The sequence below is a fragment of the Neomonachus schauinslandi genome, chromosome 2, assembly GCF_002201575.2.
Source record: "Neomonachus schauinslandi chromosome 2, ASM220157v2, whole genome shotgun sequence".
Taxonomy (NCBI): domain Eukaryota; kingdom Metazoa; phylum Chordata; class Mammalia; order Carnivora; family Phocidae; genus Neomonachus; species Neomonachus schauinslandi.
Genome location: NC_058404.1, coordinates 64395127 through 64419916, shown reverse-complemented (window position 1 = coordinate 64419916; position 24790 = coordinate 64395127). Strand labels below are relative to the sequence as shown.

The 24790-nt window shown below is 35.2% G+C and overlaps 1 protein-coding gene across 2 annotated transcripts in view; it reads right to left on the bottom strand.

Annotated features, from left to right (window-relative positions):
* The window catches only part of MARCHF1 (membrane associated ring-CH-type finger 1), a 315590-nt gene extending 293227 nt beyond the window's left edge, over positions 1 to 22363 (bottom strand). For both annotated transcript variants that reach the window (XM_044912584.1, XM_021698716.1), the window contains exon 1: positions 22253 to 22363. In XM_044912584.1, coding sequence (XP_044768519.1) covers positions 22253 to 22363 — 111 coding nt within the window. The remainder of the gene's footprint in view (positions 1 to 22252) is intronic.
* Between the last annotated feature and the right edge of the window lie 2427 nt (positions 22364 to 24790).

Here is a 24790-nt window from a genome sequence, read left to right as displayed (position 1 = left end):
GGACAATAAAATTCCATTTTAATTTCTCCCTTAGCCCTGAACAGTGGATATTCTGGTTATGTGAATCTGTGTTATATGTTAGGAAAAACTAGGTCAAAAAAACAAGTGCTATGGGCTCTAGAATTTTTAAAGACAGATTCATCAGAGACATTTATAATTTCTACATCTTGAATTCCTGTTAAACAAAAGCATAAGACAGTCTTTAAAGGTTCTAGACAGGAAGTATACAGCTACTTGTGTATTCGATTGAAGAACAAAAGCATGGGCTTCTCATCCTGCTAAGGTCATTCTCTTCAAATGAGCACACAGGTTCAGGAGGGATGCACAAGGAACAAAGACTTGGGGAAGGGGCACCTAGCCAGACAGGCTGAGCAACTGAATCCACTCTGGAGTGTGGGGTGCTGGAGAACACAACCAGAACCCTTTCACACCCCAAAAGGCAAGAAAAAAGAGCATGTGAAAAGGAAGATACTTTTTTTTAATCTGCATCTCTGACCATTTGATGCATACTTCCTCACTCAGTGCCTACCTGTGGTGGATTTCCAAAGACCTTATTTTACTCAGAGATGCTCAAAACAGTTTGTGAAACACCATCATATTTTGAAAATAAATGATAAGAATTTTTCCATCCTTACTCTGCAATATAGAGGCAGAGAAGAACAGAGGACCCATTTTAGCTAATATAAAAACCCCAATTCAAGGTGTTTGAATATCATTTCATAGAACCTACTATAGACACTCTGTGTCACTGGCATACTCGTAACTTTCCCTTTTGACTTTCATATTTTCAAACACACCAATTTAAATCGCCCAAAGGGCAAGAAACTTCAATATTGAGAAATTGCAAATCTCCTTATTGCTCTTTCCGCAGCACCTGGTGGCCCTTTCCTGGATGTTTAGGGAAGTGCACGCAGACCCAGAGTAAAGGCAAAGAGGAATCGCGACTGCTCTTCTCCCTGGACTCTATGGTGATCACATACACACCAACGTAAAAAACCCAAACTTCCATCTCTTGCAAACACTCTTCCTGCCAGCACTACTTTGGGAAATGCAAGCTTATATTATGAATTTAAAATTTTCCTTAAAGGTTTGTACTAAAGAGAATGTGAACAGCTATGTTTGTGTATAAATTAATTAGATAAACAGTTGGACCACAGGCCCCACTACACACAAGAGATAACCTTCTCACCTTTTCCAGCAGACAGGTTAGTAACTTGCCCTTGCCTGACTTCCTAATTTTCTGAAACTAATTTTTCAAATAGCAGATAGATGGTATCTGGCCAGTCTAGTTTCCGGTTTAGTTTCTAAAATATAGTGTTTATAGCCTGGAGCAATGGTGAAATGTCAGGGCTTTGTGGGTAAATTCAAATTGTAAACATTTTAATTAGAACCTCCAAAAGTTTAATTCAAAATATTTGAGGATTCCAGGAATGGGTTTCATTTTATAGCTGGCTCCAGTTTCTTATCTGTTTCACTGTTTGGAAGATAACTGCAGACTAGATCTAACAATGCCTGATAAACTCAAAAGTTTTCACAGATTATCTAAGAATATTTCTTCTTCTTTTTTCTGCTTATCATTGATACACATATTTTTATCGTTGCAGTCCTAGCAAATTGATGGGTCAAGTTGGCCTAAAGGAGTTGGGCTATACCTGGAACAAAGAAAGTCCAAGAGGGAGAGGAAGGGAATGTTGGAGCTATCAGAGGAGTAGGACAAAAGCCAGAGCTGTCAGGATGTTGAGGACCCTGGGCTGCTCACCCAACCTCTATCCCTCCATCTTTCTAGATTTAGAAAGCTAAAACTGCTTTTCCCAGAATCCCTTGCAGCTAGGGTTCTCATGCAAATTAGGTCCATTGATTACATAATGTCTTGAGATTTAGGGAAGTTGAAATGAGGTCTTCTTTCTGGTGCTTGGGTGTCACTTGCTGCTTTCTTTCAGTCAAGGTTGTGAAAATGTTAAGGTTCCCCAGCAGCAGTAAAGCATCTGCTATTCGTTTTGTAGATGCAGAGAGACAGTTGTGATCGTGGGTGGGGGCTCTTGTTCCAGCATGGTCGTATTTACTAAATTCAAATCCAAACAGAAGTAAAGGAAAATAAAATGCCAAACTGCCAGATCAAAGTTTTCAGGGAAAAAGGATGCACAAAAGCTCATCCATGAAGCAGTGGAAGATACCAGAAAATGGTCCGGAGGAATTTGTCAGCTGGCATTCAGCATTTCTGTATTTTGTTTTGTTTTCAGTTTATGTGGCAATTATTTGGTGTGGCAGAGTTTGAACCATCTAAGGAATTTATGTTAGTAAATACAGAGGCTGAGTGTGAGGGTCCTCATTCACACACCATACTAACAAGTTTGGAGCATGTTATAGACAATACTGAGCCACTGATGGTTTTAGAGCACTGGGTTCCTTTTATGCTTTGGAAAGACAACTTTCAAGCAAAGTTCAAAACAGATTAGAAACAGTATGACCTGCAAGCAGAAAGACAAATTACGAGACCAGTGAAATATTACAAGGCAAATATGAAGGCACAGACTGAGGAAAGGACAAATTGAAAAGGCGTATATGAGGTAGATTTATCAAGAAAGTGACTAAGAGATCGGGGGTACATGACAGGAAAAAATGTACTTTCTAATTTGGGCAAATGAATAAATGTAATGCCTTTCATAAGGATATAGAATGGTACAGAATTCATGGAAATAAGAATTTAGGACTCAGCAAGGTAGAAAGTCAGGATTACATGATCATATGATTATATGATTTCAGTGCTGGTTGATGAGTTGTGTGACCCTGAATCAATCCCTTAATCTTCAAACTCTCTTGTGTGTATAATGGAGGTAATAATATCTGTCTCTACAATGTATGTAATTGATGTGAGAATAAAATGAGCTAATGTGACGGTGACATAAAAAATGAAGTTGTTTTCTGATTGTTATTATAACTCATTTGGCAAAACTAGAAAAGTCTAGTAAAAACTCCCCAAACTTGAAAACTTTGATTTAATTTCCTTTATCTAGCTCAGTTGAAAGTTTGTTCCAAAATGTTATTTATTGTTTTTACCTTAGACCGGTGGTCTGGGCTACTTTTGTAGCTACATGTTATGGAGCGTGTTATTTTATTTAGAAAGACAACTGAATAAAGTGGACGTAATTCAGAGATTTCTGTGGAAATGGAGACAATTACTGTGGAATAATGTGTTTCAGTTTATTGTGCACACCCTTGTATAACATCAGTCAAAACTTCCCTGAAGCAATTAGAAGGAAAACACAGTGAACTGTAATTTCATCATCAGGTCCACATCCACAGTGAGCAATGGGAACCACCAGGGGCCCTGTCTTCATTTTTCAACCATTCTGACAAGCAAAAGGCAATGAACATAAGCCATTTAATGTATTGTCTTGTTACAGTAAAAAAAGAAGCTGCAACATGTTTTTGTACTTCACATATGTTCTTCACCAAGAACACAACAAAACAAAAGAATTGTACTTGTAAATCAGCACCTAAGTTAATTTCATGTTTGACACAGAAATAAAAGCATGTGAAAAGCAATCTTGTTTTATGCACATAAAATTGTAACTTTAAGAGAATAGTAACAGGAATTGGACAAAAACCTGTCCAGTTAACTCTACTGAGAAATTATATGGAATGCTCTCTGTCCTTCCAAATAATTTTTGTGATATATAACTGAAATAGGACAGACATGATTGATTATGCTTGCTCAATTTCTATAAAGTGTTATGAGAAAATAGGACTGTTTTCACATATTGAATCTTAAGTCAATCTCTTTATATAAAGTTTTACCTTGTCCTCATTAGGCATATACTCAGATCAGTGTAGCTTTCTAAAAAGGTAGACCTATTTATTATTGCAAAATCACGTAAATACATTAATTATAGTAAATGAAGTCCAATATAATAACTAGCATAACATTCTTTTCATCATTTATAATAATTGTATAGGAAGAGATAAGACCACATCCTGGGTTCTTAAAATTTCAGTCAGAAATCTTTCTAGATAGGTAAGCAGATGAGTAATGCAACTCATCTATGGATTTTTATTTTATTTTATTTTATTTTTTATTATGTTCAGTTAGCCAACATATAGTACATCATTAGTTTTTGACGAAGTGTTCAACAATTCATTAGTTGCATATAACACCCAGTGCTCATCACAACACGTACCCTCCTTAATACCCATCACCCAGTTACCCCATCCCCCCCACCTTCCTTCTGTAACCCTCAGTTTTGTTTCCTGGAGTCCAGAGTTTCTCATGGTTTGTCTCTTTCTCTGATTTCTTCCCAGTTTTCCCACCCTTCCCCTGTGGTCCTCTGTGCTATTCCTTATGCTCCACATATGAGTGAAACCATATGATAATTGTCTTTCTCTGCTTGACTTATTTCATTTAGCATAACCCCTCCAGTTCCATCCATGTCGATGCAAATGGTGGGTATTCATCCTTACTGATGGCTGAGTAATATTCCACTGTATATAAGGAATATTACTCATCTATGGATTTTGACTATACATCTCAAACTTGAGAATTTCACATGTATTTCAAAATCATACATGATTAGTTTACATAAAAAGTTAATATATCTAGAAAAAGTTTTTCTTTCTTTCTTATTACCTGGCTTAGTAACAAGGGAAAATTTGCTTGAAATGTCTTGATCTCAGTTTTCCCATCTATAACATGGAGAAAATAATATAATAAAGTGTCTCTTGGAAGAAAAAATAAAAATGAACTGGATTTAGCTTGGCACCATTTCCCTGGAATAGGCTGGTGATGGGCAATGTATGATAGTCCTGAACAAGATTGAATGAAATATTTATTCCTTTTCTTAGAGTCAGGAATTAGCTTAAAGCTTTCTAGAATATTTCCAGTGACAAGCTTCTCTGTAATTGGAAGGAGCTGGCTTTATAGGGATCCATCTTCAGAACCCTACTTACATGGCAGTTGTAATTTATTTTCTAATGAACACTTATTCTTTACCTTACACTTCAGGGCTTGTTAAAAGATGTACCTTAGTCTCTCTACTATAAGGAATAAAGTTCCACCTTTGGAATAAGATAGACAAAGACAAGGAATAAGAAGGGTCCTATTGGCCAAAGCTAACAGAGTGGTGGAAACAGTAATCATCAGCAGAGGAAAGTGTCCGCCCTCAAAACAGTGATACCAAGTGGACCACTGGCAGCAATAAGCATAGAGGCTGCTTGATCATAGGGCTATCACAGAAGAGTATGGGAGAATCATTTGAAGTAGAATTTTAGGTGACTAAGTTGAAGCAAATCATTCTAATATGGGTTTTAATAATTGCTCTAGGGCGCCTGGGTGGCTCAGTTGGTTAAGCAACTGCCTTCGGCTCAGGTCATGATCCTGGAGTCTCAGGATCGAGTCCCGCATCAGGCTTCCTGCACAGCAGGGAGTCTGCTTCTCCTTCTGACCCTCCCCCCTCTCATGTGCTCTCTCTTTCTCATTCTCTCTCTCAAATAAATAAATAAAATCTTTAAAAAAATAATAATTGCTCTAAATATAAGATAGTTTGGTAGAGATAAGAATGCAATTTTGGTGGGGAGGGACATTAAAATCACCATATACTTATAATCAGAGGGAAGTTAAATATCTAATTTAAAGATACACCACCAATGAGTGGCAGATTCAGAACTGAAAATACCACGAATCAGTCAGAGGCAGCATTAGGAGCTAGGAGGACTGAATTCTCCAAACAGGGCTATAGGACTTGGTCAAATCAGTTAAATATTCTGAACTTTGCCCATGATTACACAAGCAGGAAGTGGCAGAACTACGATTCAAATTAAAGTAATAGGAACAAAGAAATAGCTGGAACACATGCAAAAATGATAAGATAGTAGATTTAAACACCAAAATTAAAAGTCACCAGATTAAACTCAATTAAAAAGCAAATATTTCTCATGTGGATAAAAAAGTACAACTATTAATGACATATATATATATGGCACAACTTAAATATAATGATAGAGAAAAATGAAAGTAATAATAATGTAAAAAAAGATGTATCATAAAAAAACTAATAAAAAGAAAGTTGGTATAACTAAAATAATATTGAAGTAGACTTTAAGGGAAGAATCACTACTGTGAATAAAGAAGAACATTTTATAATGATAAAGTGGTTAGTACATGACAAAGATCAAATGTTATGCAACCAATACCATAGCTTCAAAACATATAAAGCAAAATTGGCAATATTAAAAAGATAAACCTATAATCATAGTGGAAGATAATAACATACCTCCCCAAAACTGCCAGAACAAGCAAACAAAAAGAAAATCAGTGGGGATATAGAATATTTGAAAAACATGATTGACAAACTTGAGCTAATTGAGTTTTATAAAATACTGCAACTGACAAGTACAAAATGCACATTCTTTCCAAGTACATATGAAACATTTATCAAAGTTACCATTTGGTGGAATATAGGGCTATATGAACAAATTTCAAAAGACTGAAATAAATAATAAAATGATAACTAGAAAATACCCCCAAAATTTGAAAGCTAAGAAATATACTTCTAATATCCTATGGGTTAAAAAAAATTCAATGCAAACATGAAACTATTTTGAATCACATGATAGTTTAAAAAAATAATATATTTCCTATATAGGTGATTTTTATAAAAGGGGAAATTTATAGCCTTGAAATGCTTATATCAGAAAATAGGAAAGTTGATATTCAGTGATCTAAGTATCTGTCTCAAGAAATTAGAAAATAAACAACAAATTGTATTCAAAGTAAATAGAAGAAAGAAAATAGTAAATCAAAAGAACAAAATAATTAAATTTAAAAAGAAAATTCAGCCAAGACAACTGAATAAGGAAAGAACAGTCTTTCTAGTTAGTGGTAGATAGTACTAGAAATAACCGGATTATATGAATTCCCACATTCAAAACAATGAATGTGGATCCGTCGCACCCACCATGTGCAAAGATTAACTCAAAGTGGCTCACAGACCTAAATGTAAGAGCTAAAAATATAGAATCCTCAGAAGAAAACACAGGAGTAAATCTTTGGGATTTCTGGTGATTTCTGGTCAGGCAGTAATTTCTTGCATCCAACAGTACAGCACAAGCAGTAAAAGAGAAAATTGACAAATTGGATTTCATCAAAATAAAATGGTTTTGTGCTTCAAAGAACATCATCAAGAAAGTGAAAAGACAATTCCCAAACTGGGAGAAAAATATGTGCAAATATTTCCATCTATAAAAATCATATATAATAGGGGAAATGTGTCCAGAACATATAAGTAATTCTGAACAAGTCAGGAATAAAAAGACAATTGAATGACTTTTTTTCAAAGAAGATATATGGATGGCTAATAAATACCTGAAAACATGCTCACTATCATTAGTCATTAGGCAAATTAAAAATCAAAATCACAATGACCATTTATGCTTGTTAGGAGGTTATAATTAAAAAGCCAGATAATAATAAGTGCTGGAGAGAATGTAGAGAAACTGAAAATGTACAGAAACCTCATACATTCCAGGTGAAAATTTAAAATGGTACAGCCACTATAGAAAACACTGTGGCAGTTCCTCATATTGTTAAATATAGAGTTAAATATGGCCACTTGATTCTACTTGTAAGTTTCTAATGAAGAAAATGAAAATGTATTCTCATATAAATACTTGTAATGAATGCTCATAACAGCATCATTCACAATAGCCAAGAAATGGAAACAACTCAAATCAACCGATGAATGAATAACAAAATGTGGTATATTCATACAATGGAATACTATTTGGCAAGAGAAAGGAATAAAGTACTGACACACTACTACAAGATGGATGAACCTCAAAAACATCATGCTGAGAAAAAAAAGATGCTCCTGCATGGCTCAGTCAGTTAAGTGTCTAACTTGATTTTGGGCTCAGGTCATGATCTCAGGGAGATTGAGCCCTGAATTAAGATTCTCTCTTAAGATTCTCTCTCTCCCTATCCCTCTGTCCCTTCCCCCCATGTAAGTGTTCTCTATCTCTCTCTAAAAAAACAAACAAACAAAAAATCATGTTAAGTAAAAGAAATAAGTCACAAAAGACCACATATTGTATAATTTCTATTGTACAGGATATTCAGAATAGACAAATCTATAGAGACAAAAGTAGATTAGTAGTTGCCTAAGGGCTGGTGAGTGACTGCTAATGGATAAAAATTTCTTTGGGGATGCTGACAGTGTTTTAAAATTAAATTACACTGATGGTTGCACAACTCTGTATATATACTAAAAATTATTGAATTATACACTTTAAATGAGTAGACTTGATAGTATTTAAAATATATCTCAATAGAGCTGTTAAGAAAAAAAACAAAATATACAAGAAAAAATGACGAAGTATTAAAATTTGTTCTTTGAAATATAATGGTTATAACTAGCAAGAAATATCATGATAAAAAGAGATTAATTAAAAATACCAATTTCAGAAAGGAAAATAGGGCATCATTATAGCTCTTATAGGCATTAAAAATAATATAATCAATTTTATGCTAATAAGTTTGAGAATCTAATATTATATTTGGATGAAATGGTCATATTTCTAGAAAAACATCACATCAAAACTGATAGAGAAATGAAATAAATTCTGCTTTCCATATTTCTCAAATTTGTTAAAATCTCTTTTCATTGTCATGGATTTATTCTTTTTTGTGTACTCATATAATCCTTCTTTGGGATCTTAGGAAGACAAAGGAGTAAATCACTACCCTGAAAGGGAAGTACACATTTGAATAGAAAAGCAAATATTAAAGGAAAGTAGATGATTCGAGAGAGACAATTTTAATCTAATAAGAAAACATCACTTTGTCCCTTTTAAATAAGAAGGTAGAATAAAATCAAACTTTTTTTTATGGAGAAGCAGACTTATTTTTAATCTTTGCTCTGCATTTCCTTGTGTATAACAAAATCAATGTACTGTAGTAACACAAAGATTAGCAAACACATTGCATAAAGACTAGGTAAAAGAACATGTTTTCTTAAACATTTTTCACTGTTAAGCATGTCTCTGTAATACAAAGAATTAATACAAGCCAGTGGCGGTAGACCTAATCCTAAGCCATTTCAGAAAACATAGTGAATAATGTGGTTCTGGGCTTTGATAAAACACTGTGCACATAACTGCACTCATTTTTAAGTTTATTCTTATATTGAAGAGGTAATAACAACATCAACAATGTTATGCACACTGAATAGCACTGGTTTGTCTCATCTCCACAGGTGAAATTACTCAACCCATGGAAACAGGACAACTAATTTTTGTTTGCAGTCTCATCGCTCTATATGCAATAAAATTTGGTTGGTGTGATGCTGTATCTGTGAAAATTGACAAGTTGGTGACTGCAGTGTGAAAGCTATTTCATTTTTTATCTTTAAAGAAAAACTGGATCGTTAAATTAAATTTTATTCCTGTGGGCTGCATTGAACACATAGAAACCAGGTGTCTAAGTTCCCATATCGGCATTTGAGTTGCTGGTTTCCTAATGTGGAGTTACAAAGCTGTATTTATGAATTATGCCACTTAATAATTACAGTTGACAATTACTAAGGTAATATAAAAATAATTTAAAAGCCCATCAACTGAAAGGTTGCTTTTAACCTAAGGGATTTGCCTCATATGTTGAAAAGACATTTTACTGGATGATACTGTGCTAAATAGTTAAAACAAATTAAGCCAACACAAGAGAATATATTAAATAACCTTATCCCTTTCCCCAGAAACGTAGTTGATAATTATTAGTATCCAATAGGATAATCCACCAATTATTTCAAATATAAATCCAGAAAGTATGTTTTTCATCTCCAAATTCATTTTAAACACTATTTAAACTACATTTCATTTGCACTTTAGCATTTAGTAGGTGCAAATAAAAATCTCAGAAGAGATTACCACTCCTATATAAATGCACTAAATTGACCTATGCCCAATCCTGATAAATCCCCTTGGCAAATATTTAGCCAAAACCTAAGTTTTCCTATCTGTGAAATGTTACGAGAATATTAAAAATGACAAATATATATTAATATACATAATGTGTGTATGTATAATACATATATACAAAGTGTATATATATATACAATATAACATATACAATCTCTTCAATATATAAAATACACACAATATATATGCAATGTCATATATAATGTATTATTCAACAAAATGTGCAACAAATTCAGATTTAAATGTGAATCTCAACTAAACTTATTTCTAATAAAGTCAGTGTTTTACCTTTCCCTGGGCATATTCGTTGCAGCATAGAAAAGTGTATTAGAGGGACACCTGCGTGGCTCAGTTGGTTAAGTGCTTGACTTTGGCTCAGGTCACCATCTCAGGGTCTTGGGATCAAGCCCCACTTCAGGCTCAGGGCGGAGTCTGCTTGTCCCTCTCCTGCTCCCTCTGCTCCTCCCCCCACTTATGCTCTTCTTGTCTCTCTCTGTCAAAGAAATAAATAAGATCTTAAAAGAAAATAAAAGTGTATTTGAGCATGGATGCTTGAATAAGACTTAGTAGCAGGGTAAACTTTGGCAAGTCACTGCTTTCCTCTGTAAAATGGGACTTTGTACATTTCACAGAGTCCTGTTGTGAGGATTAAATGAGCTGTTAACATGTCAGGTGCTCAGAACAGTGCCTGGTACACAGCATATACTCAACAAATGTTAACTGTTATTGTATTATTTTTCCCACTGTATGTTTTGCCAAGTGAGCAAATCCATATACATTTACATGTATATGTTTCCTCCCCAAAAGAATATGTTTTGACACACAGCTCCTCTGCGCCGTTCACTGGGAAGGCTCATTGTTCTCTCAATGGAACCTACCTTCATATGGCCACTAAATTACTACATGTTGCATATTAAGGCTGAATAAATTATACAAAAATATTTAGTTTAATTCCACTACCTATGGAAAGTACAATCTTTAGTATTAGTTTAAGTGTATTTCTCTCAGCTCCTGAAGATGATTCTGCTTACTTATTACACCAAATAGATGATATGTCTTTAAAAGTAAACACTGGGGTGCCTGGGTGGCTCAGTCATTAAGTGTCTGCCTTCAGTTCAGGTCATGATCCCAGGGTCCTGGGACTGAGCCCTGCGTCGGGCTCCTTTTTCAGCGGGAAGCCTGCTTCTCCCACTCCCACTCCCCCAGCTTGTGTTCTCTCTCTCGCTGTGTCTCTCTCTGTCAAATAATAAAATCTTAAAAAAAAAAGTAAACAGAATACAGACGTTTAATTTTTCCATGATAAATGTTTATACAGAGTCATAGAATGCCCCTTTCTCTTCTCTCCTTACCACCATCCTCTTTATATCACCAACTCTTAGTGGTCTTTGGGGAACACTCTAACCTCCACAGCTGGGTTAGGTACCCATGTAAGGGCTCCTCAACACCCTTTGTGTATGCCCATTCTACTCTTGATCTATTCGTTTACTTATTTTCTTCACTAGGTTCTTGAGGTTAAGCACTGTGTCTTTTTCCCTCCAATGATATGTATTTATTGCATAGTATAGTGCTTGGTACATAGCTGACTCTCAATAGAGACTAGTTAAATGAATAAATGAAGAGACCTTCTAAACCGAGTGAACAGTTCTGAATCACTGATTTCCTCTGTGATTCATTTACCTTTGTTTTGTTCCACGATAACAGACAGATCTGGAGCCCCAAACTACAACTCAACAATTCACAACCCTGATACCAAACAACTCTTTCATTAGGTAGTGCAGTAATTATAATGGTGGATTAGAGGAGAAGTTATTTGGGGCGCCTGGGTGGCTCAGGAGGTCGCACGCCCGACTCTTGATTTCATTTCAGGTCATGATCTCAGGTCATGATCTCAGGATCTTGATTTCATCTCAGGTCATGATCTCAGGGTCCTTAGATCAAGCCCTGTGCCCTCGGGCTCCACAATCAGCAGGGAGTCTGCTTGGGATTCTATCTCCCTCTGCCCCTCCCCCAGCTTGCACTCTCTCGCTTTCTCGCTTTCTCTCTCTCTCTCTCTTCTTCTTCTTTTTTTTATTCTTATGTTAATCCCCATACATTACATCATTAGTTTTAGATGAAGTGTTCCATGATTCATTGTTTGTGCATAACACCCAGTGCTCCATGCAGAACGTGCCCTCCTCAATACCCACCACCAGGCTAACCCATCCTCCCACCCCCTCCCATCTAGAACCCTCAGTTTGTTTTTCAGAGTCCATCGTCTCTCATGGTTCGTCTACCCCTCCGATTTCCCCCGCTTCATTCTTCCCCTCCCGCTACCTTCTTCTTCTTCTTCTTTTTTTTTTTTCTTAACATATATTGCATTATTTGTTTCAGAGGTATAGATCTGAGATTCAACAGTCTTGCACAATTCACAGTGCTTACCAGAGCACATACCCTCCCCAGTGTCTATCACCCAGTCACCCCATCCCTCCCACCCCACCCTCTCTCTCTCTTCTAATAAATAAATAAATCTTTAAAAAAAAGAGAGAGAAAAGTTGTTCTAGGATAAGAATTGTCATGTTATGTCAGGTAACTGCCTGCCAAATATTTATATGAATAAAATATTCTCTATAAAGTAGCATAGAGGACTGGAAACATTTAGAACTCCAGATTCCTGCTCTGTCACTTTTCTAATCTTTCTCAACCGTAGTTTCTCTGTCTGTGTAATGAGAACAGCAAAACCTACTTTCAGAGTTACCATGAAGTTTTGAGATACATCTAAACTCTTCAGGATAGAAAAGGCATTAAAAACCTATTATATTATTAATTATTGTGTTTTGAGATATAAATTTACCTAAGACCTCTATCCTACTTGTCTTTTGAATAAGATTGAATAAGATTGCTGCACAGAAATAGCTCTGGATTCTTCAGTCCTACTCTGACGTGTTCCACTTATTTCCCGGTGCAATTTTTATTCTGAGGCAAAAACAAGCTGACTCGACAAATATCAAGTCAAATTATCCTCCCTGCCCCCTCTCTATAAAGCACAACACTCCCACAAAAGCAAGGACAAAGAAGAAATCTTTGCCATCTGTGTCATTTGTGAGTGGAGAAAAACAGTTTGCCACAATTCCACATACACACAGGCGGCCTCTCTTATTTGGCTATATGCAACTCTGCTCATTGGTCCTCATAATGAAATTAAAATATTTGAAAACCAATGTGTTCTAAATACTATACAGATAGTAGAATTCAACAACTATTGAGGATTCAACATCTTTCTGAGGGGCTCACAATTTAATTTGTATCTAAATTAAACAGACAGACATGACACATTTTGATAACAAGCAGCTGTGAACATGATCTCATGATTTACTCCTTAGAGGAAAAGATCTCTTCATATGAGGAGCATTTTTAGATCAATTATTACTATTGTGAATAATCATGTTTTGACACTGTTCAGTAACTACACAATTAAAGTTAATACATTATTTTAAGCTGCACAGTGAATGTAATTTTTCTTCCTAGTGTGATGTTTGAAGCACCAATCTCCCCCTTTGCATTCTTTAATTCAATCTGTTTCCATAACAATCCCATATATATCAATCCCATATAACAATCCCATCACTGGGATATATTTTTAATGATTTTACTTTCTTACAAAAATGAAAGCTCTTGAAAGGCATAATGTCTTTTATTTAATTTCCCTCATTTGCATTTTATAGTTATTCTAATAAAATTTTAGATTTCATTCACTATTGCCTTCGGCAGTACTTAGTAAAGGCTTTGTAATAGCGATTAAAAACAATAACTGATAAATGATCAAATAAGAAAGAATTAAAAGGGAAAAGAAAATGAGGTTAAAAAAAAACTCCACAAATTCTTCTTTCCTGACATAATCTATTTTCAGAATGCATAAAGACCACTGCACAATGAACAACTGGCCCACTTGCTCAAAGAAGTAAGGTGAGCCTGTTGAAAATAAGTCTGTGGGTTTAATGGGAAATTTAATATACTCAAGTTCCTCTTATATTTCCATTTTATTTGGTTGCTAAGAGAGGTAATGTTTGTGGGACAATACCAGTCCATTTTCTATAGGCAGACGTATAATTTCCTTCGGTCTGATGAGGCTAAAAGTGAATGATGGGCACAGTTGGGAAGTAAGTGAGGACAATGATTCTGGCAAATATTAATTGGTTAAGTGTGATTTTTTAATTAAGGACAAATTTACATTTCACTGCCTTATGCATTGAGCAAACTCCCTCCAATTACTTACTTCTTACTGTAAGCAGAATCTTATTTGAGTAGAATGTACATTTTATAATCATGATTTTAGTTTCCAAAACTTTAACTATATATTTTGGTCATAGAAACCACCTCAGAATTGTTTGATCTTTAAGATGAGTTCTTCCATATCTTAAGGCATATGGTATTTCTAATAAGAAGAAGGGATTTAATATATGAGATATTACACTTAATAGAGCTTTATAAACAAACAAACAAAACTCACTTTCACTTAATTCATGCTCTCTGCTCAAGCTGTTTATCCATTCCACAAATTTTATTAATTTCCTGTTATGTTTCAAACACCAGGGATACAGATCTAAATAAGACAGATCTTCCCTTTTTCATCTTCTATCCAAGTGGTAGAGAAACAGAAAAATAAACCAACACACATTCATATTTATATAAATATTTTCAGATAAAGGTGAGTCTGCGAAAAAAAGCAACACAGAATTGGCATAGAGTGAATGGGTGAGGCATAATTGGGTGCGATTCTAGGAGCAACTCTAATCAAGGTTGTTAGGATAGATACGCCAAGTCCTGAACGAAGAAACTAGCCAAGGAAACATCTAGAAAAAGAAACTTTTGGGTATATAATCTACATCACATATACAGCCCTCATACCCATCTCCATAACTGATCTAATAAACATCACCTCCATATTACTAATTTATGAAGCAGATTACTTTCTTCCTCAGTTCGATATGCTAACATCTGTGCTAACATCAACAGTCGAACTGGATCAAATTTTATGGTCAATAATCAAAAGGATGTAATTCTTCTCCCCAATTTGGTGATTAAATAATATATATTAGATTCAATACAACATACTCTAATCACTTTAACCAATTCCACTGCTGAATGTTATGAATAGAAGGCAACAATTTAAAACATTTTGTTAATTTTAACACAAAGTACTTCAACCTACTAGACTTGGATATGGTTATGCATAGCAAATAATATCCATTCCACCTCATTTTTACAAGTTTTGGTTTAGAATAAGGAAAAAAATGTTATATTCATCTGTCTATAGCAAAATCTCTACCTGACTTACTACCTTTGTTTTCATCAAATTTTGCTCTTTTGTAATATTGTTTACTTAAATGGTGAGATCATTGTAATTAATTTAAGTTATATAAATTCTATGCATTTATTCATTTTCTGTTTGATATCCAGGGGATGTCAGTATTCACCAAATGATAAAGAATGGGATTCGAAATGAAAAAGTCTCAAGTGCAGGTGCTGATTTTTTCTATATTATACAAGTATCCAAGTGGGCTAGTTTAATATAAAACCAAGGAAATAACAGTAGAGCCTATGAGCAATAAGAATAACAAAAAAGGTGATAATGATATGACTCTTCAATTAAAACGTACATTCCATTACATGTTTCTAAAAGGAAAAATAAAAGTGCTTCATTTTCACTGCTGATTTTTCATAAGCTTAATAAGTAGGAACTTTAACCTTCAATATAACTGTCCTATTTTGAAAATAAAAGATTATGACACAATGAAACATGAATCTTTTTAACTGCATGTTTTATTAATAAACACTTACCGGACTGTGTGAGGAGGTACTTTGCCCAAGTAGCTGAAAATTTGATTTTTTAAATGTGTATTTTTAAATTAATTAATTAATTAAATTAATTTATTTAATTTAAATTCAATTAGCCAACATATAGTACATCATTAGTTTTTGATGTAATGTTCAATGATTCATTAGTTGCATAAGTCTTATTTTTAGAGAGGCTTTATAGCAAATTGGAAAAATCTTAAGATTTAAAATCAGACAAAAATCAGACTTACTATTTCTCCCTTCTTACTTGCTACTGAGACAAACTATTTAACCTTTCTGAGTTAGGATATTTTCACTTGTATAACGCAAACAACAGTATCAACTTCTCATAATGGGTGTGGCATATAAATAACCTAGAAATTAGAAGACCTGTGGCCTTATGATTTGAATTACCCAAAACTCTTAAGAACATCTCTGTATCATTATCTATTTGAATAATTAAATTTATATTGTGTTCATCTCAGTATGGTTGTGAGCTATAATGAAACAATGGACATAAAGACTGCTTTGAAAATTATATAGCTTTATAAATGTATTACATACAGATATATAAAACCTTGAAAGCCTTCTTATCTAGTCTTCCCTCTTTAGTCTATTATAGAGTTGCAAGCACCTCATAGAAAGATGCAAAATGTGCCCTGAGCTGATGAATACATGGTTGGAAGTGGCAAATCACCTCATCAAACACATCAAGTGACACTTTGTTCTTCTTCTCTACCTAATGATAATCTACTTATAGCCTCAAAGTCTCATCATTGATTATAGGAAAGTAATTTTCTCTGGAGTCATTGCTGACTACCTAAAAAAAATGACATTTTTGATCTCCCTATTTTGTCTTCCATAGATGTTTTTCAACTCATAAAATTGTTCCCCTTTTCATTCTGATTATTATGATCTCCTTTACTTTCATTTTAAATTTAATATTGAAACTCTGATTTGATTCAGGATATTGCTTACGGGTACAGTCAATATAGGGCATTTTGCTTTTATTATTAACATGTAAGCTGTGTTACATTAAATTTAAAAGAGAAATTTCTTCCCTACCTTGTCATACAAGGGGCTCTCCCACCCCTTTGGTGCAACTGTGAAGATAGTTGCTTAATAAACATAATCTCTCAAACCTCTCAATGTTTTTATTCAATTTGAAACATTTATGCTAAATTAATATTTTCTGGATTTAAAAAGCAGGTGGTCTGAATTGCCTTAGAGATTTAAAAAAAAAAAAAAACCTATCTGGGCACCTGGGTGGCAAAGTTGGTTAAGCACCTGCCTTCGGCTCAGGTCATGATCTCAGGATCCTGGGATGGAGTCCCCTGTGAGTTTCCTGCTCAGCAGGGAGTGTCCTTCTCCCTCTTCCTCTCCCTTGTCCCTCCTCCTGGCTCCCACACTTTCTCTCTCTCTCTCTCTCTCATAAATAAATAAAATCTAAAAAAACCTATTCTTTTCAATTAGGTCAGTTATTGATGACACAGTGGTGAAAATGGTTATAAAATTGGCCATACTTATATGTCAGTCAGTGCAGAGCAGATAATAATCTAACAGTCATATATAACCATGAGATTATAAAGAAAAGGCCCTATTTGTCTTTATGCCACACTATCATGTATTATTACCTCATTCATAATCTTTGTGTTTAGCTAAATGCATACAATTCAAATAATGACTGTTTCCCCCCAACCTGAGGAGACATGACAGAGTGGCCCTCCAGATTTAGACTGTTTGGACTGCTGGAATCCCAGCCTCACCAATATTACCTGGGTCACTTTGGGCAGGTTTTTAAATTTCTCTATGCCTCAGTTTCTGTATACAACTTAACCAGTTTCCTTTCCAAAATGGATAATGGTTATACCTACCTCATCAGATTCTTGTGAATATTAAAAATGAGAGTATGTGTTAAATACTTAGAAAACTCCTGGCACTTAATAATCAGCCATCTCCCTTTTCCTCCTCATCATCATTACCACCGCCATCTTTAGATAGGGTATGATTTGTACAGGAAAGCCTCAAATGCTCTGGATGACAGCAGAGGAGTAACAATAAAATATGGATATGCAAAATGGAAATGTAGGACAAAACTTCTACCTCTCAAAGGAATGCATTTGTGGTAAAGGCTGGCTGAGTGCTCTCAATTTCCTTATTCTAGTCATATAAGAATACCGTATTTCCCATCATTCTGACAGATACACTGGGGCATGTCATTGATTTCCAGCCAAGGGCATCAAGTGATATGCATCACTTCCAAACTTAACCAAATATCTCCATGGCCACCCACTCATTCTTTCCCTTATTTTATCTGATAAACTCAGATGTCCTTTGTTTAAGATAGTAGTCCCAAGAGATGGAAGGAGTAGGGATCCCGGCATTCATTGTTGGAGAGTCAAATGACCTTTATCAGAGTGGGTCACAAGCAAAAGTAAAGCTCAATCATGGTAAGCCTTTGAAATTTCTGAGTTGATTTGTTAAAGCTCCTATTTTCAATTTTTTATACTGATTACTAAGCTAATACTACTCAGCGCTAAAGCAGTTCTTCCATCTTCCACTTCAAGATGTTGGAGCTAGGGGCCTTCAAACCAGATTTCTCCTTTTACATTTACCTCTTGGTCAGCTTCTGCCAATACTAGTGCTAATGGAAACTAGAAGACAGGGGGAGAAAATGGATTTGCTTCTCCTTGCTTACCCTGTTTCTGCTAGTGTCATCCCAGCAATGATTTTGTAAGTCAGCAGTGGAAGATGGGTCCAGTTTCTAAGTTTTTTTTCACACTCCCGTAACTATTGTTATTGCACTATCCCCCCTTCTTCCCACTTGAACATGCAAGGATTGAGAAGAGCCTCTCCTTCAGGGTTCATGTCCAAGATCCTCAGGATCTCCTACATCATCTGAGAAGCATCCCTTCTCAAAGTCTGAGGTGTAATCCTGAGGGGCCTCTCCTTCAGCCTTTTAGGTTCAAATAACTCCTTCCTCCTCCCAGTGTTATCTTTCTGGATGGTTGTTACTTTTTGCAGTTACTAAACATATATACATTTTTTTTTTTACTTTTTCAGCCCTCCAAGAGCCGATTAAATAAATATTCATATTACATTCTTTGTTAGAATTACTATTTCCCGTTTTCCTTCCTGTACCCCAACTTTTATAACTACCCAAATACAGAAATTGGTAGCCAAAGCCTGTTACCATAATAAAAATCTAAAGTGTGTGGCATTTGCTTAGTGGCGGGGCAGTGGGTGGCAAGAAAACCAATTTCAAAAGTAGAAAGCCATCTATTTGATGTTTTGGCAAAACTCTTGGCAAAAGTGCTGTTTGAATTAACTTGAGAGGCAGACAGTGAGCCTGCTGGGCTGGAAACACTCAAAATAGATTGAAAAACAAAACTTAATAATATATGTTAACAGTTATTGGCTACATTCGGCAAAGTGTTAAAAGAAGCTCAGGAACTAGTATAAAAGCAGATTTGACTGGGCATAGAGAGACTATAGAAGTTTGGGGCCTTGTTGGACAAAATGTCTGGCTTCTTCTAAACCCTAAATGATGGGATATGACATTAATGCAAGTGTTGAGTAATAAAGATGCAGTAAAAATGCACATTTGTATAAAGTGACTCAAGGCAAATATGAGATTTAGAGCTGACACTGAGTAAAACTTCTCAGTTGAACAAAGTATCTCTATACAAAGATCAGGTTAAGGTTGTGATCCTCTAGCCTACTTTTCAAGATAATATCATCTTGAGAAAGAGGCATGAAAGAAGAGAAAGTCAAGGGCATCCAAGAAAGAACTTTCTTAGGCACATGGACTATGAGGAAGCAAATTGATCAGAATCCTACAAAGAAAGATTTCTGAAAATTGTAGTACTAAAAGACCCTGATCCCAGAAATACAAACCTTGAAATATGTAGGACTTAAAACAACTCGTGGTCCCATAATTTTCCCAAAATAGGAAAAAAAATATTTTAAGGCTCTATAACCCTCAATAGGCACTTTAAATGTTGACAAGGAGAATAAAAGAAAATGAAGAACTTCGCAGAGAGACATCCAGAGGCCAGAGAGAACCACAAACAAAGATCTCCCAGGGAGCAGGGTCAAAGCCTATTCAAGGATCCTCCCTGACCGCTAGGTTAGGGAGACTTTATAATGTCTGTCTAGCAGGATTTCACTTCTAATTTCCATGTATATCCGAATCTTTCTTTTTTCCAAGCATGAGTATTATTGTGGTTTCCCTCATCCTACTCTTCTCCTATATATTGGGTATATATGGATGTGGGAGCTGGTTGCAAAATACAGATAATTTATTCCTAGGTGGTTCACCATCATCATCATTTGATGAGGAGAGTAAATAACTGGTGCTCATGGACTTGAACTGAATCCAGTGACTGAAATACTTTTGTTATTTCTCTTGGAAAATAATAATCTTTTTTCATGAGGGAGTGGAAACATGACTTGAATATTTGGCAGCCAGAAGGGAGGTCTATGGCAGAGATGTATTGGGTGCTCCCTAATTCCATCTGCTCTTCTTGGTCATATGGCTTCCTAACATTTACCAGCCTCCCTTGCAGTTCAGATGGGGCCACGAGACTAGGTTTGGTCAATGGAAGGATATGCAAACATTCAAGGCTGTTCCATAATAACACATGCACAATGGCTCCCATAGTCTCTTCCTTTCTCTCGGGAACCTAAGAAGCCATGTCCTTAAGAAGGCAGTATTAAAAGATGAAAGGAGTATGTATCTTTGAATCATCATTTGACAGTGAAGGAGGCTAACTAAGACACATAGGCTATGACATAAGAAAGACATTTTACTTTTCTATGTTGAGAAAGAGATGTTGAAATTGTTTCAGTGGCTAGAATCTATCCACCTAATACGTCATTAGATTTTAAAATATGAATTACTGGATTTATTAAATTGGTAACTTGATGAATTTTCCTTTTACTAAAAGTATCTGGATGGGAAGAAAATGTCATCAAGAAAGTGAGGCAGCATGGTATAGTAGAATAAAGCCTCACCTTGAGAATCCTGGCTTCTAGCAATCCTTTTATCATTTACTAGCTAAGTGACACTGGGAAAGTCAATTAATTTCTCTGGGCCACAGTCCACATCTGGAAAATTAAGCTAATATTAGGTTACCCAATTATAGGAGAAAGCCAGGCCAAATGTTTACTCAAGAATTTTTATGGTTTTGATCTATGGTTCTATGAAATAGAAATTAATCACTAAAACCATTCTAATAAAAGCACAGAAGTAATTTTTTAAATTTTAATATTTTAGCCTTTGCATGATACCTGACAAAGTCCAGCTTTATATATAAATATTATGTAATACATTTTTAAATGATGTTAACTCATGGCAAGCAGTTTTATTGAAAATAATAATTTACAAAAGATCATGTTAGAGTGAGATGAAACAGTGTGGATGATAATTTCAAAAAATTTATTCCCCAGAACTTTGACTATGTCATTACATTATGCACATTTCTTCATACCCTCAGCCCTCTCTTCACAATCTAAGATGATGGAATTTAAGCAGGATTCCCACTTCTATGTTTTGCCAACTGAATGCCCACTCCTTCAGGTGGTTTCTCTTGATATTCACTCAATAATGTTTACTCAGGATCATTATTTCTATTTAAAATAGTGGAACTTAGCAAATAACTCTAGAGTAAAAAATAAATCTAAAAACTTGGCTCATATTTAATTATATGTTTATCAACTAATAAATCAGGCTAATGAAAACAACCTGTGTTCATATAAAATGGCAAAACAATAATTAAAATATATCTAACATGTCAATTTAAAACTTAGAGACTAAATTAAATTTTTCTTCTTTAAATCAAAATGAAGAATGTTGCAGCCAAATCTAAACAAAGAATGCATAAAACCCCTTTTGCTAATGAGTTCTCTCTTCCTAATCACTGGGAAACAATGGCTAGCTACAGCTGGGTATTTGAACTTAAAGCAGAAAACAAAACATGAAAGAGTATATTACTGATTCAGTCTTCAAATTATTTTTGTCATTATTTAATTCACAATTTTGTATAAAATTTATAATTTTAATCCTCTTTTCAGAGATTTTTAGAATATATATAGGAAAACACAGAAGGCTTGATTCTGATTTTTCATTATTTTTGGATAACTCTGTACTCGTTTTCCTCCACTGATTCCATTACACAAACGTAGGTTGCAAGATATGAACTTTAATTTAACTCTTTAAGGTTGCTAACATAATGGTGTGGCGAGGTTCAAAGAAATACAAACAAAAAGAAATTGTTGTTTTATCTGAATTAAGCTAATAGTATATGATATTAGATATTAATATAAATTATACTGAATCTATATGAACAATATAATGCAAATATTATTGTAAACAAGAATAATGTTTACTTAAAAAGTTATCCCTTTCCACATTTCCTTAGCATTCCATTTACATACAAGCCATTTTGAGGAAAAATAACTTTTCACTCACCAATGTGGACGTTTGTGAGGCATCAGCCAAATCCCCTGAGATCTCAGGTGTTCGCGTGTTGTTTGGGATTCTGTGAGGGTTACGGGCTATCGCTTCACACCAGCCCAGCATTTTCTCCTTCCTCTTATCCCTTTTCAATTTCTGAAATTCTGAAAATAATTTACATTCCCTGAAACAGGTCACTTATTTTAGTTGTCTGTTTTCGGAAAATGCACATAATTGAAATTAAATAAGCAATGTAATGACGTACTAATGGAGACATTTTATTTTAGTCAGAAGTTATGGGGGTGGGGGGAGAAGAATATGCTGATTATTAATAATATCCCAAAGACACAAGGCAATGAAAACAGTACATATCGATTCAAAGAGCCTAACATATTTTATATTCCAATTTGTGATGCTTCTAGACTGTGGGAATTCCTTGCATCAGGTTCTAAGTATTATTTTCAAGAATCAGTTTATAACATGAGTTCTTACCTTGGGAGCTAAAAACAATTCCAGTTCCTGATATATATATATATTTCAATGACATCTAACATTAGGCAGAGCTTTTCAGCTGAATGCCCTACAGATGCAAAATAAATTGAACACCAGTCAGTGATAAAGACTACTCATTCTGTCAGTGGCATGATTATCTCCCTCATAAAGTTATGCCAACTGAAGAAGGAGAAATTTTAGTGCAAGCATGGTAAGGTAGTACATGACATCCATCACCCCATCACCAGTACAGTCTATTAAAAAATAATAACTTAAAAATTCTCTCCACTGTATCCTGAGTAAAAGTATTCTACAACTTTCTAGCTTTCCAGAATATTCCATTTGGGGAAGTTTTTGTTTCTGTTTTTCATCTCTGAAGAAGTATTATGAACAATGACTTTTTAATGTGATGGAGAAAACATTGTTTCCCTTGTAAAGTTTTATAGCCTACTTTTCCACTCCACCACACTCAGTAATTAAAAATAGTTTATTGCAGGTCTTTAGTTAAATGCATTACACTGTCAATTAAATATCAAAAATAATGTAGAGTAATTATTTTTCACAGCATCCAAAGCAATTAGCAATCTGGTGGTTTATAACATTTCAGAGATTCAAAATAGCACATTTCATAGCACTAAGAAAAGTAACATAAAGAAAGGTTGCACTAACAGATTGATGAGTTATTACTCTAAATGACTAAATACTCAAGTTAAATGGATCTGAAAAATGTAAATAGGGCAGTTATAAAACAAAAACAAAAACAAAAACAAAAAACAAACTTATTTGGGCAGTTCAAGATGGCAGCATAGGAAGACCCTGAACTTACCTCCTCCCATGGACACCCCAAATCTATAGCTACATATAGAAAATTCTCTCTGAAAAAAATGTGAAAACCAGCTGAACAGCTCCTCCACAACAAAGGATAAAAAGAACACACTGAGATGGGTAGGAGATGCAGAGATATGGTCTTGCCAAAAACCCTGCCCTCAGTGTGGAGACCCACAAGCAAGAGGGATCTCACAAATTAAAAGCATATCCTTGAGAAGCAAGGGGCACAAGCCTCACATCAGGGACCTCAACCCTTAGGACTTGCACCAGAGATACAAGCCCCCAAAAGTCTGGTTTGAAAACCAAAAAGTCTTATATCCAGGAGACCCAAGGGGCCATAGGAAACTGAGACTTCTAACCTAAAGGGTTTGCACAGGTTCATTTGCCCTGGGACCCAGCACAAAAGCAGCAGGTTGAAAATGGTTAACAATGTATGAAGAAGATTCACTGCCCACCCTTAAAGCATCTCTGGAGGGTCAGAGGCCTATCGGAACTCTCTCTAGGAACAAAGGTGCTGGTGTGTGTAATTTTTGCACTCTCTCTCTATCTTGTCTTCACTGACTGCACTGACCCTCAACCTTGACATGCTAAACCCAGCAGGTGGGCATGCTCCAGCCTGGTGCTTCCCCACAGCCCTGCCCTGCTAAACCCATTAAAAGCAACAGGTGCATGTAGTCCTTTCAGGGTATGTCACTTGAACACCTGGCTCTGGTGGCCATGGGAGCTTGTGTTTCTGGGCTCCATGGGACTGAAACAATCAAAGACAGTTCTGGGAAGGCTCTAACCCCAAGGCACTGAAATACCTGCCATCTTTCTGTGACTACTTCTTCAAGACAGAGAGAGAGAGCTGTTTTGCCTAATACACAGAAACAGAGAGAGCCAAGCAAAGTGAGAAAACAGAAGAATAAGTTCCAAATGAAAGAACAAGATAAAACCCTAGGAAAAAAGTTAATGAAATGGAGATAAGTAATTTCTTTGATAAAGACTTCAAAGTAATGGTCATAAGACACTCACCAATCTCAGAAGAAGAATGGATGAAAGGAACAAGAAATTCAACATGGAGATAAGAAAATATAAGAGAGTACCAAGCAGAAGTCACAGATTTGAAGAATACAATAACTGAACTGAAAAATATACTAGAGGAGTTCAACAGCAGACTAGTTGATGCAGAAGAGAAGATCAGTGACCTGGAAGACAAAAGTAGAACTCACCCAAACACAGCACAAAAAGAAC